The 14750-nt window shown below is 41.3% G+C and overlaps 1 protein-coding gene across 3 annotated transcripts in view; it reads left to right on the top strand.

Annotated features, from left to right (window-relative positions):
• BORCS5 (BLOC-1 related complex subunit 5) overlaps positions 1-14750 on the top strand; it is a 59980-nt gene that overhangs the window by 39808 nt on the left and 5422 nt on the right. For 2 of the 3 annotated variants that reach the window (XM_014880651.2, XM_088164838.1), the window contains exon 3: positions 2759-2916. The exons of the other annotated variant lie outside the window; for it this stretch is intronic. In XM_014880651.2, coding sequence (XP_014736137.2) covers positions 2759-2916 — 158 coding nt within the window. The remainder of the gene's footprint in view (positions 1-2758; positions 2917-14750) is intronic. 3 annotated transcript variants of the gene reach the window in all.

Below are 14750 nucleotides of genomic sequence, written 5' to 3'. Positions count from 1 at the left end.
ACCCCAGCTGTCTGTCTTTCCTCACAGGAGAGGTGTTCCAGCCTTCTGACCATTTTTGTGTCCCTCTTGTGGCCTTACTCCAGCAGATCCATGCCTTCCTTGTGCTGGGACCCCAGAGCTGGATGCAGCGCTCCAGGGGTCTCACCCGAGTGGGGCAGAGAGGAATGTTAATAAAAAATGTTAATATTGATAGCATGGTTGGTAAGTGGTTTCAGTGAGCAGCAAAAAAATGGTGGATTGACATTCTGACAACGGGAGTTCCTGCCAGGCTGCATGGCCTTTTTGGGCTGTTGTTTACTGTACTTTTTCCTTTCTTGCAAGTGGAAAATAGGCTAAATTGTTCTCTGGCATTGTCAGCATTACCCCAGAGGTCTTTGGAGAAGCTAATTCCTTTGGTTTCTCCCTACTGCATCACCCAGAATAATACCATAGTCTATATTTAAGCAGCATATGATGTTTATTTTTTATCCCTAGTCCAAACATTTGTACTGGATTGTATTTCCCCCTCTGCCTTCTTATGAAGCAATTCCAGCTGAATAGGGAATGTCTCTCTTCACTCGAGCTTGTGTTTTTCTGGATAGGAAATGAGAGGCTCAGGTTTATTAATTTTTCTTTTAGCATTATGTAACCTGTACAAGGCTGTAAGTACATGAATTTAAGTAGCATGTTCTTTATTAGCTCATTTTACAGTCCTTGGCCTGTTCCACTTCAAAATTCTCATGAGCAGCATAAGTTGGCCAAAGTACATACTTCATGTTAATTAAAATCTCTTAAACAGTGTCTAATTTTCTTTTTCCTCTTGAAGTTGGTGAGAGATTCGTAATAAAAGAAAATTAGTTGGCTGATAGCATCATGTATTTGATCAGTGCAGAGACAGGAGAAGTGCCTCAGGTGTATGGTGAACTCTTAATTCCTGTGTGAACATTCAGCATATTAAAAGTTGACAACGTTATTTGAACATTCATCCTGACGAGATAATATTGTAAAAGATCACAATTTGTGAACTAAGGAAGCACTAGAACATGAAATATAAACAATTTTTTTAAAGCCTTATTTTCTTCAGTGGGTTTCTTCCTATCACAGTTTTGTACTTTACCTGAAAGTAGATTTGAAAGATCTGGTACTGATGAATCTAAGATTTTGTTTGAGATTATTCTCTCCAAAACATAAAAAATAATTTGACTGGTGCTAATACAGGATTTTGAGACTAAATGGTTTGTTTCCTCTCCTGACCTCTTGACTGAGGAAACTCAATTGTAGTGGACAAATCAATAAAACAAAATCACCTTTTTAAAAAACCTTTTATGATGAGGTTTGTGTTAAGATCAATTGGAAGCATCCTGGGAGAATAAGATTTTGAGTGTTGATGAAATGTAAACCTGCTTCTTCATATTTGATGAAGTTACTGTCCTAGTTTTATTTTCATTTTGATCTGCAAATGTTTTCAAAAAGGTTTATATTGCTCATATTCATAAGATACTGCTGACTTGCTTCTTGGTTTCTTTCTTGTTCTTGCGCTTTAGCAAGAACTCGATGTCACCAGTTGTAGCTTCCAATAGGGATGGGGCCCATTCAAAATACTTTCCATTTTCCACTGAGGTACATTCTTAGAAGAGCTTTTCCAATCCAAATAACTGGCATTTATTACTTTTTAATTGCTTAGTGTGATACTTGCTTACATTTGCTGTTTTAATGTCTTTTCCTGTCTGTAAAATGAGAGTCCCAGAGGGCACATGCGTGCAGTCACTGAATTCAGTTTACATAGCTTGATGGATGTTTTGGGAAAAGCATATTGTGTGTATGTGCACTTTGTCACAGATGGTGTCCCAACAAGAAAAAAGTTTTGCTAATGCTGAAGGAAAATGACACGAAAATAAGTAAACGAAATAGCAAAAAAAGGATGGCCTGAGAGCTGAGTGTCATTTTTTCCAGCTGCTGTGGGGAAGGCGGTCAGTGTGGCACACACATGCTTGAGCTCAGCAGACATTCTCAAGTTGCACTATGTAGGCAACAAACAATGGGCAGGAGAAATTTCTCTGGGCAATTTTGCTCCTCTGAATATTACCACTGTCCCACTTTAAGTCCAGTGTCTTTTCTTTTGGTGAGCTTTTTGTGAAACCTGGTAATGAAAGTAGGTAGGAATCTTCATTCCATATTAAAGAAACAAAAAGAGGTATATTCCTAATCTTTGAGAGTGTAAAGAAAAGCCTTAGAAGGTAAAAGGATTCTGAAGTTTTAAAAAAGGCAAGGTAGGGAAAATGCGGACATTTCACCCCTAATAATTTTACTTAAGGTGGGCCATTTGTTTACTTGTGTTTATTTTGGGGAACCAGTGAATTTTTAGAACTCTGGTCTTGGTAGTTTGAGAATGGTGAAAACAGTATGACTCCAGTGCACTTCTGGGAATGTAGATTTCAACTCCTTCCTCTTCTGGCATACATAAATGAGGAGAGGGCTCATTCTTCACAGCTTAGGATTGCTTGTGGAGGAGAAAAAACAGGACTTGCATATCGCTGAAAACCGAGGAGATGTGTGTTATGACCTGCATTTAGAGTCTGTTTAGGTTCTGTTAGGGAGGGCCAAGCTCTATGGCAAACTGTTCTATGCACTGCCTTAAATCCAAAACATCCTTAAATGATTCTGAATTAGCTTTTCATCACCCCTCATAAATCTTATCCGCTAGGTTTGTTCTGCTGCCTGCAGCTGAGCTAATGGTATGAACAGTCAGATTAACTCTGGGCCTTCCTTTGCTTTGTAGGACTCCTCAGTGGGCAGACGTCCCCGACCAACGCCAAGCTGGAGAAGCTGGACCCGCAGCAGGTGCTGCAGCTGTGCCTGCGCTACCAGGACCACCTGCACCAGTGTGCAGAGGCTGTGGCCTTCGACCAGAACGCGCTGGTGAAGCGCATCAAAGAGGTGCGGGGCAGGGAAGGACGGGGGGAACCCTGGGGCAGCAGCCTCAGGGCAGAGGAGCCCTATGGCTGTGCCCTGTGAGCAGGTCCCCAGGCTGTCACTGCAGGTCCTGGCAGCTCCCGTGTTTGTGAACTGTGCCCAAGGAGGCCTGGCCATAAGCAGCAGCTGCTCCTCTGGAATTGTAAGTGTGGCCAGCAGCTCTCGAAGAAGTAAAAGATTACTTAAAAGTTTTTAAGGTAGCATTCCTTATTTAGGTCTGTATAATATACATTTTATTATGCCTCATGTTTAGGCTCTAATTTAAGGAAGGAAACAGTTATCTTAACATCTTCTGTGGCTGGAGAAGGTGGAGTTTTTTTCAGTGGATTTGTAGAGCTAGGTTTGTTTTCAAAGCCCATAACATGTCATCTCATTTCTGACCTCTATGGCAAAAAGGTCTCCTGTGCTGCTGCTTTCACCACTAATTCATTGGAATCATTTGGAAACCACTGATGTGTTTAAATATTGAATGTTACTGTTTGGGATTGAATTAGTTCCTGGGATGCGCATCCTGCAATGGGATTGTCTCTCTCATGTGTGACTACTGATGTTGGAAGCAGTAGAATGGCTGCCAGATTTTTTTTTAAAATCAATATAGATTGGCATGACAGGGAAATGTTGCTTGAGATGTTTCCTCAGATACTCCCAGAAGAGCTGGTGAATTCTGCATATGTTAAAAGTCCTTGAGACCAAATACCTTTTCAGTGTCAAAAAAGTGTTTTTGAGCATGTGGTTAATTTTTATTCACGCAGTATAAACACTGACCTTGATTTGTTGTTGCTCTATTGGCTTAGAGTTAAGAAAATCCCACATGACAAACTGGGTAATAAATTTGATTAATGGGCTGTTTTGAGAAGCTGCTGTCATCATGAAGTTGTAAGTCCAAAATAATGTGGGAAGCATTAAAAAGGCCTTTTTACTTCGGTGTATCAAGATCTGAGGCCAGCTATTACACAAGATGTAAAGATATTTGCAGATGTTGGTGACTCAGATCACACAATCTCAGAAATGGAATTTAATTGCCAGCCTAATGACAGTGTACTGCATTAATCCAAGCAGATTGTAATTCTTTTGGCTGTTAAAGTGTGAGAGGGAATAGTGACATGATTTAAAGTCATGGTAGACATCACCACTACAATCTTCATTAATTGGGTTTGCCTTCTATAGGGCAAGTGACAGAATCCCTTTCAAACTAGCTATGGTGGTTTTCTTCCAGTTCATAAGGCTTGTGATTATCTTTCATCTAAAATAAATTAAATGATGATACTGATATTCTCACTAGCTTCTTTATAACAGCCTCCTCTGACAAAGTGATGGAAAAATGGGGAATTCTGTAAGTCAGGGAACTGACAAATCAGCTGTGGTTCGTTTTTTTTTTTAGTCACAACTTTAAAGTAACTTCAGATGCTTTCAGTCCCTCTGCCAGATCTGGTGGGTTTTTACTGTTCATTTTCCTAATAATTTTAAAATGTTTTTCTTGCTTTGGCTGTTCTGCATGTGTGTTCTGAAGGATCTGGGTGGGACCCACTTGGCTTAAATAATTCTTTCCAAATTGTTTGGGCTCTCCTTAATGCACTAAATTGAACCAGTGCTGACAGTTGTTGACAACACGGGGTGCAGCTGAACCAGAGCAGGGGATGTCTCTCCTTACAAATGTAGACAAAGGAAATCGCCTTTGGCTTCACCGATTTGTCAGCAATGATTTAGTTTTGCTGTGTACACAAAGCTTTGACCCTTAGCAAAGTGTAAAAATGAAAGAGAAAATCAAGTATATTGTGAAAAGCAGAATGTGTGCAGGAGCTGAGACAATAAATTCTTTTATCCTCATTTGGTAGCCAGTATTTCCCTTTCCCTTTCTTTAACACTGTAAGTACTGAAGTGTTTTTCTTCTGATATAGACTTGTCAAGTGACTGATGTTTTTAACTTTCTACAAATGTTGGTGAGCTTCAATCTCTGATTTCCTACCATTTGCCTGAGGTATGTTCACTTCTCAGATGGTAACTGTAGCAATAGTTCTGCTGTACAATGCGCTGCACTCACACTGCCTGCAGCCAGGACTTTTTTTAGTCTTTCCTTGACAAAATGTCCCAGAGCAAGTATCTTTTGTTCATTGTCTGTGTCACCAGGAAAGAAGTTTCCTGGATTCTGTCAAAACTCAGAAGTACTGCTTTAAATTAATTGGTCCTCAATAACTCAGAATTGACTGTGGTGGTTTGCAAATCAGCACACAGTCTGAATTACAATGGTTCTGAATAGGAAAGAGAATGAGATAAAGAAAAAAAAACCCTATTTGTTTATTGCCATTCCCCTTAGTTATGGTTTCCCTGTTGGTAGTTTCAGACCTGACTTTCCAAGACTGTTTGTGAAATCAGTTTTCAGCAGACATGCCCTGAGAGTGATGCACCTTCTGACTAAACTGAATTAGGCCAGCAAAAGATGAATGGCCTAAGTTCAAAATGCATCCTCAGCTTCAGGCCTTTGCTTTCAGGCCCATATGGACCAGCCCATGATGTTACCTTTCAGCCCATTAGAAGGGATGGCTTAGGGAATCAAAAGTAAGCCTGTTAAAAGAAGCCTGGCAAAAGTGAAAATGGAGATGTATTTTAATTTTGGCACAACATATAAAGATGCTCTAGCTGAGGCTGTGCTAACTTGCAAGCAAAATTGAACCTTTTAGTTCACAGACTTAAATTACCAATGCCCCAAATCCAGGAAAAGGGACCTGAGGATTCCTTGTGCTATAATATTTCTGAAAAGGGGAAGAACCTTGGTTGAAATGCCACTTGTATTTTCAAGAGATTTAATGCCACACTGCCTTTTTAAAAAAAACTAGGGAACATTGTGTTCTCTAAGAAATCAATACCTTAAATTTAGTCTTTGGCATCTTGGAAGTTGATGGATGAGGACTGTGGCAATCTATCCAGCTCTTTATTTCTCCTCTCATCAGCAATGAAGTGTTGTTTATAAAGACTGGAATCTCAACAGGTACCATCATGCAGAAATAAATGCACAGCATTATTAAGCTGTAAACATGTTAATCTTCACGTCCTTTAGTTGATCTTGCTCATTTTTCTCCAGTCTGCTGTGCAAGTAGCTTGAATACCTAAATGGTGGAGTGGTGTCTTAGCCAGCCAGCACCAAAATGTTAAAATGCTCTTGAAAAGGCTTCACGATTGTTATTTTAATATAGAGAATTAATTTATTAACTGTATGCCTGAGGCGAATGGCCAGTGCTCTGTTGTACATGAACTTTATGTAGGGATCTAGCAGCTATAAAGAAGAGGAAAGATTATTTGCACTGGTGACAGTCTGAAATCTGTTTTGCTGACATACACTTCTTTGTCTGGTGTCATAAAAAAGACCAGTCCCTTGCTCCTCGAATATATGTGTGTAATCAGTTCCAGCATGTTCCCTTCTCTTATGCTCTACAGCCTTTTGAGGAAAGATCTAAACCGGAATCCTTTCCACAACTGAATTTCCAAGGAAGAAAATTAAGCTTGACCAAGCATCTAACAGTCAGAAAGGTCTGTATTATTAGAGCTAAGGTGCTTAAGAAATGGTCACTGAAGATCCCAAGTCTGGCATGCAAAGCTTTTTAGTAACACTTTCATCGTGATTAGTGCATAGAGTTCATGCTCATCAGATACCAGAAGGAATATAATTCAGTTCCTTCTCACAGCTTGCTTAAACTACGAAAGTGGATTTCTTATTCTAGCCTTGTTTTCTCAGGTGGAAAAAACCTCCAGCAACCCCCTGCCCCAACACTGTAGAACTTCAAATAGGAGAAAGAAGTGCTAGATTTTATTACAGAGCTAGCAGACTTGATGGTGGATTTGGGCATGAAAGGGATTTGGGACAGGAAGAAAGCCAGTATCAATCTCTGGGGTGTATGACAGCTTGTTCTTCCAGGAGAAATGAGAGTATGCTGATTGTCTTGCACAAAGCTGAGGGATCTCATCTGACACACTGTGTGCAGCTCTCATAATGCTCAAGGAAAGAGAGTTCATAACACAAGAAAAGGGCTGTAAGGATGTGTGGGGAGTGAAGCACCTTGGGGAGGAAACTGGAAAAGCTTTGCTTGTTTGGCTTAATCAAATGAAGACAGAAAATGATATGATTTCTGTTTCTAAATCAATTTGGCATTAATGCAGATTAAAAATGGCCTTCTCCCTTCCTGAAGGATTGTGTTGAAATAGGAAAAGTCAATTTACAAGCTTTCATTCTTAACTATTACCTCTTGTTTCAGTGTTGAATTGAAATTTTCGAGTTGTCAACTTCTGCCCTTAAGTGAGAGTTGCAGTGGGGTGTGGAGGTGCCAGGAATATTAGCTAGAAGCTTTTCAGGAGTTTAATCTTAGTTTTAGACAGGTTAGCAAGCCTTACTTGCAAATATTTGGAGTTGCACTGATGGCTTTAAGATGGTAGTTGGTACACTTGAGGGAATAGGGTGAACTGTGTCTTAGCAGCCCCATAATTAGCACTGTGGTAATAATCAGATGTGATCTGCAGAGATGATTTCATGTTGAAAGCATTACAAAGCCTTAGTGCAAGTAATCTGCCCATCTTGCTTTTTATGAAGGGTAGGGTTTCCTAAATGTTTCTGTGCCACTAGGGCATGAATGCCTCTACATGAGAACATTTCTTAGCCATTATTGCAACACTGCTCTGAGGTATGAAACATATTATTTACTATTAATTAATTAATGTGGGCATTGCTCCTGACTGGATGTGTCATCTACCTCTAGAAGCCTGGATAAAATGCTTAACTGTAGTATAGTAGAATTCCCTGTAATCACGTATATGAACTGTGCCAAAACTGTAGTGAACTGGACAAAAATAAGACTTTTCAACTTTTTTCTTTTTACTGGAACAGCAAGTGATGCATTTGAAGAGTGGCTGCTGGGACTCACTGCAAATTATCTGAAAGACAAAATCCCAAATCAGATGAGCTCCAGCTGAAAAAGAGGCTCAGGTAGCAGCTGTAAAAGAAACACTGGTATATAGTAAAGAATTTATAAGAGTTTTTAAGGTCAGAAAGGATTCTTGGGTCACAGCTTTTCCTTTTGCTTAATCCAGTCCAGAGAATTTAATTCTTCCTTATGCCTGACCTAAAGCTACACAGAATCTGAACTACTTACTTTTCAATTTTAGGTTCTTCTACCAGATTGTGGTACAAATTTGCAAATGCCTTCTTGCATTTGATCAATTTATTCTAGAGGTTCATTAGCAGACATAAAAAAGAAGAAATACTCAGCTTTCTGTGAATCTTGAAGGCACTGCAGCTGAATACAATAAAAATGGATGTTCAGAGTGGATCAGAGCTGGCACTACTGCCACACTGAACTTCTGTGTGAATCACTGATCTCTCACGGTGTGTGAATCACTGATCTCTGTTACTGTATTTTGAACAATAGTCTATAGCCTCAGAAGGCTATAAACAATCTATAGTGCTCAAGATTTCCTTGAGGCTTTCTTGAAGCCAAAGATTTACTGTCCAGATGTAGTGACCTCCAGAAATTTGCTGGGATGTCTGAGCTTCAGCACTGTGGAAGTATGGTGGAGTCAGCCTTGAAAGTCTTTCTTCTGGGAATGAAGGAGTAGAACCTCCCCTTAACATCAGTGGGGTGTACATGGCTCATTTCATGTGCTTTTCAAACATGGAAGGAAGAGCTGATGTAGAGCTACAAATAGATATTTCAGGAATTTTTCAGGTTATCTGTCACTGACTTTGAGTTTCCCTGGCAAAGGGAAGTTGATTTGGGCTTTCATATGAGAAATGTGGCTGGCAAGAAAAGAGCAAAAGCTTCATCAGGCCTCTCAGGTGTCCAGAAATCCCCAAATCCTGATTACTGGGCTCATGTCCATGCTCATCTAACACTTCAGTCTTCTTGCATATATCCAAGGCATGTGCAGAGCACATGGAGGAAGGTCTGATGCACCCAGATGTGTTGGACTGGCAGTGCAAGTGTGTCAGGGTGTGTGAACCCCACTTTGTCTGCAGTTCCCCAGAGAAAAAAGAGGGAGTCTTAGATAATCCTTTTAGCACTTCACATGCAGTAGGAAATAGTTAAAACTCAGCTCATTTGCATTCTCTGAGAACAGATTTAAGAGCATTTTCTACTTAAATATAATTTTCTTCTAGTGTGTCTAACCCTGACTAAACACAGCAATATCATTCCCTTCTGAAAGACTTCTGTAGGACGTGTGGAAAAGAAGACCTGAAGCTATCAGGTCCCATCTGTGAAGCTGAGAATAAATAGCAGATGGCTTCCAAATGTAATGATGCTGACTATTTTCACTCTGAAGTGAGGGTGGTGGTGTTTTCTGAGAAACATCTCATTAATGATAGTGGTCACCTCTTTTCAAATCAAAGCTTACTTGTGATGGGAAAAGCAGCTTGCTTAAAGCTAGTCATTCTGACATGTTGAAAGTACAAAACTGAAATTTATTATAAAATGGCCCCCTAAGGATAAATAGCATTTATAATTGCTGTTGTCCTGTAGCATTCAAGCTGTGGCTTGGTATAGGAGTGTTGTGGGCAAGTAATGTGTCAGCAGCGTAAAATCAGGAAATGAGGAGATTGAAGGTTGTGTTTTCTAGAATAATTATTAGGTAGCCTGAAAAAAGACTTGTGCCAGTTATCATTTAGGCAATAGATCCGTAACAGATACATATTTTTTCTTTTCCAGGAACAGCTAATTGGAGACAGATCAAGAGTGTGTTATTAATTACTGTGGAATTGTATTCCACAAAAGAGAGGTTTTGTGAGAACATAGCACACACAGGTGCAATAAACTTGTTTGGATGGGGTATTTGTATTTATTTTTCTTGAACTTGGTTATTTAGAATATGTATGGAAGAATTTCTGATGCTCAGGATGCGACTTAACATTTTTAGCCATGATAAATTTTAGAGGTGACTTCTTCAATGTTGATTGTTCTACAAAAGCAGTAAATGAAAGCTCTAAAAAGGTGCTCTTACTAATGAAACACAATGAGCTAGAAATCACTATGACCTTTTCTTGGTGACAGTTTAGAAAGCTTACTGGTAAAATCGAATCTTTTTGTTATTTTTTTCCTTTCTGCTTTTTCAGGAATCTTGTGCATTTAAGTCTGGTACAGCCACAGCAAATGCTGAGTGGATCGGGTGCAGGGAGAGGGATGGTGCTTTTCATGTGTGATCCTGCTGGTTTGTGACTGTCAGGCTGGTAGTCAGGCCAGCTCATGGGCTAGAAGACCAAACCACTGAAGAAGAGAGAGGCTGGGAAAACTCAGTTTGTTTTCAGGACTTAGGTGCAGAACTAAGCTTGTGCTTATTCAGCTCCGTTGAGGGAGGATGGTATGACTGCTGCTTTGCAGTGCCTTGAGTTTCACTCGCTTTTGTGAAAGTAGTTTAGCTGTTTTGAAAGACAAAGATGTGGGTATCTGTGGTGTGGAGGGAAATGTAAGTAAAGACAGACAGTGGAATGAGACTGTGATAGGAGATGTGTCCAAACTGGAGAGCTGGCTGTCAGGTTTTGATGCCCATCTTCTCCCACCTCTGTGAAGTGGAGCCCTGCCTTTTTTAAACACTTGGAAGTCTGTGGGTGCATTAGGTCTGGGCAAGAAGTAGGTATTGTATCAGTCATAGTTTTGGGACTCTTTTTTTAGCACCAGCCAGTGATAGCAGCCGTATCTTGGGGGCCTGCCAGTTGGCAGAGGGATGCTGGTGCCTCTTGGGCAGGGAGGGCTCCAGTTGGAGCTGGGAGGGAGGTGTGGGCTGAGGAGGCCACGCTGTGTGGAAGTGACAAACACATCCTGTCCAATAGCACAATAGGCAGGGAAAAACTGACATAAAGGTGGACAAGCTTATTTCAAGAATAAACCTTCTTACTCTTTGGAATTCTGAATGCTTTTGTGTGTCCCAAGGCCTCTCAGAATAATTAAATCTTGATTGTACAGGTGCAGCAGCTTATGTTGATACATGTTATCATGTATCTACTGTAGAACTAAGGGACTAAACAGGGGTGTAATTTAGATCTTTAGGAGTACGGGCCTTGATGTACCTATTAATATTGCTATAATTCAGTTCCAGAGCCAGTTAAAATGGTTACTCTTTGTTCTCTAACTTCACTATGATTTGTGTAATGCTTAGACAGAATAACCCTTAGCAATTGTTTACTGTAACGACAGATCACAGAGGGAGCAAAAGGAATATTTTGGCAGTGGATTCAATCTTAGCTGTGATAAGGAAACCTAAACACAAACTATAGTTGTTTACCTGACAGTGGGGCAGAGGAAGAGCACAGCTCCATGGGAACTGCACAGAAGCTGAAGAGAGGGGGATGGCATCTCTGTTCTGTACCCTGGCACAGAAGCTACCCAGTCAGTTTATCACTTACCAGTGTGTGCTGAGTGGGAGAAACAGAGGATGTTCCCAGCATCAGGAAGTCATCGCGATCTATTGTGCTGACTTTGCGTGACATTATCAAAGAGAGAGGGGAAGAGAAAAAAAAAAAGCCATTCATTGAGCACATTTGTTTTCAGGCAGTACAGAAAGAGGAGCTGTCTTCAGTTTTAAGTGTGTTGATTGAAAAGTATTTTCACACCAGCACATCGTGACTAATATTCCATGCAGTCATGTTCCCGCCTGCCACTTTCTGATGTGGTTTGTGTGCAGCTGCAGGAAGATGTTCATTTAACCCCAGTCAAGCACCTGACAATGTGAAGGAAAGGCTGCTTGTGCTCAGAGTGCTCTTCTAGAAAAAGAACTTTCTGGATAAAGATTGCACCTTAAGAGCTGTGTATTTTGGAGGGGCAGCCACAGGGGATAGAACCTGAGAGGAAATTGTCGGGACAGAACACAGGACAAATGCATGTCTGGCTGAGATCTTGAAGACTTTTACTAAATGTGGGGGGAAACACAAACACCTTCTTGCCTTATTGGCATTTTAGGAGGGACTGGAGAAGCTGGGAATGTCCAAACATCCTCTTACGAGATGTATTTGTTTTGTTATGGAATGTCAGCAGTGAGTCTCTAGAAACTTGATTCCAAGTTTAATGAACTTGTAATTGCATTTGCATGTTCTGCAACCAGGGAAAATGTGTCTAGCTGCAGTTTTCAGTCTCTTAGTCATTGAATTAACAATATGTGACCTCTGTTTCTGAGAGCTTAAGACACTCACATACCCATGATAGGAGTACTATAAAATCATGCCAGGTAAAAAGTGTGTATATATATATGTGTGCATGTGGTATACTTGTATATATATGGGCCCTGGTTTGTTTTCAGTGTGGTCTCTTGAAAAGAATTGGGCATTGGCCAGTGCTGACCTCAGTCTTTTTGTGGGCTAAATTAATGTCTTTATTCTGCTTGACAGTGTGGGCCAAGAAGAATTTTTAAATGAATGCAAGAATTTATGGTGTGCAAGATGTCTGACAGTATCCTCGGTTGTTTTTGTGTTTCATCAGTGTGGTGTTACAAATGGGCCTGTGTAATGCAGAGGAGACTCAGGGCTGACAATGTGAATGGTGTAGTAGGAGGGGCTGTGCTGGGTCCCTTTTAAGTGAGGAAATATCCATCTTGCAGTGTTGTTGGAAGTAATTATTAATCTGTTTTTACTTGATGAAATAAATGCCCGGTAGATGCCATTTCATGTTTAAATGTGAAGCTAAGGCATAAATTAGTGTCCTATTAATGATAATCCACAGAGGAGGCATGAAACAGAGACAGGCACAAATTCTGAATATCACTGGCTGTGCAAAAAAAGTGTGTCATGCTGGAGGGCGAGTTTTAGGCTTGTCCATTTTTATGATCTTATGCTTGTGAAAAAAAACCCTGAAGAAATGCCTGCATCTTTTTTGGTGTAGGAAGGGGAGAAAGATCCTGTCTTCTATTCTGGGCATGTCCAGCCTCAGGTTTGCTGCTTTGACAGGAGGAATGATTTTTGGAAAGAAATAACTTACGCATTAGGAGCTCTCACCCCTTTGTTGAGAACACATCTTTTTTTCTCAACTCCACATGGGGCAGAACCTCTTGCTTTGGAGAAAATTAGGACTCTGACATGACATGCTGGGTTCTGCCCTCTGCTTTGTTCTGTTGCTTCTTAACAGGCTTCAAGTCCAGTGTTGTAACTCTCCAGAACCTTTTCTGTACCGCTAAGCTGGGGGTGCTCGTAGCTTACTGAGTGGTGATGTTTGAAGGACAGATTGGTGGTGGTGAGGTTGTCAGGGGCTGGTGACAATGCTGCTTCACATCTGTCATATCTGATGGGTACAGCGTGGTAGGGAGTTGTCTGCAGCTCTGGTGGCCTGGCATCGTAGGAAGCTTGAAGCAACCAGAGCAGAAACAAGGGCTCAAATAAACACTCTCAGATGTTTGTAGGACCGTGAAGGACTACTGGCTCTGGGGTGTCTTGCTGGGCTTCCCAGAGAGCTTCACAATCTGGGATGGGCAAGAAGGCTGAGATTTGAATGTTTTTCAGATGAGAATGTGGCAGGGCTTTGTGTCAGGGATGTGGGAGTTGATGCAAACTGGGATGGAAATTTCAGAGAGGGCAAATCCACTCATTGACCCTCAAGGGTGTCTTAGACTGCCTTGGCTGTAGGCAAGGGACCAGATTCCACCTCAGCTCCCCTTTTCCAGATGCTTTTTATTGCTACTGTATGATGTATGAAATTAAATATATAGGAATGAGATAGATTCTTATGCGTGTTCCCTGCTCATTGTGGATTCCTGCAGGCCAGTGTTAGTCTCTGTGGTGGGTAAATAGGGCTGACCCTCAGAATGTGAAGGCCCCATCTGAGTGCCAGAGGAATGGGACTGCACGCCAGCAGAGGTAAAAGCACAAGGTCTGGCACTGGAGGAGCTCACTTGGAGGGGGAGGAGGCAGGAAGGATGTGTGTACTTAGGCCTGCTTCAAGGAAAGCTGAGACATTGGCGATTTATCATAGGCATTAACATATAGTTGCCTCTTTTTTTAATAGTTAAAAAGACCAGGTTCAGACTGAATAAAAATTGACCTTTCCTCACAATTGCTCCACTTCAGTTCTCCCTGTTGTATCTCGGGCTGTGCAGCTGCTGTGGCCTCCCTCAGCAGGCAAACTTGGATGATAGGTGTAAGGAAACCGTAGGAAACGCTCACTTCAACCCTTTCTCTTTCTTGCCAGGTAGTTTTTTTTTTTTGCTGTTGTGAATGTGTCCAAAGGTAGCTAAGTGCTTGGAGGCCACTCTGCATTTATTCTTCCTATAGCAGGTCAGCATCAGCTTCTCCCCTCGTTCCCCACCAGTAAGTGGATGTTGTTCATACTTACACAAGGAGCCTAAAAGTCAGCAGATGGAAATTATTGGAATGGAGAGAAAGGGGAGCCTTGGGGGTTTTTTGCTTGAAAGCTTGGTAGGTGCCAGCTTTGCTTCTTGCACAATGCTGTGAGGCCATGTGGAGAACCTGCCAGCAGAGGAGAACTTCAAAACCAGAGGAGGTTTCTGCCTGGGTCCCCGTGCTGCTCCATTTAATGAGGCGTGCTGGCTTTTGGCAGGTTTCCCACTGGCTGCCCCTCCAGGCCACTGTCTCTCATTAGGTAGGATGTTTTTGGGCACTGGGTTGAACTTGCTGGTTGGTGGTGGTCTGCTTTTTACACACTCCTCTTTACAGAGCTAGTGCCAAGTTACTAAATTATTAAGCTGGGGTTTTAATAGAAACCCCTGTGTAGGCTTAAATTGTTTCCACTCTATTTGGAGTTTCCTGCTCTGCTGGTTTTTATTTTGTCCTGTGCATGAAGGCATGGAGGAGGGAATTCACAGGAAAACGCAGAGGCGAA

The sequence above is a fragment of the Sturnus vulgaris genome, chromosome 5 (genome assembly GCF_052056855.1).
Source record: "Sturnus vulgaris isolate bStuVul1 chromosome 5, bStuVul1.hap1, whole genome shotgun sequence".
Classification (NCBI taxonomy): Eukaryota; Metazoa; Chordata; class Aves; order Passeriformes; family Sturnidae; genus Sturnus; species Sturnus vulgaris.
This window is presented reverse-complemented; position numbering and strand designations above follow the sequence as displayed.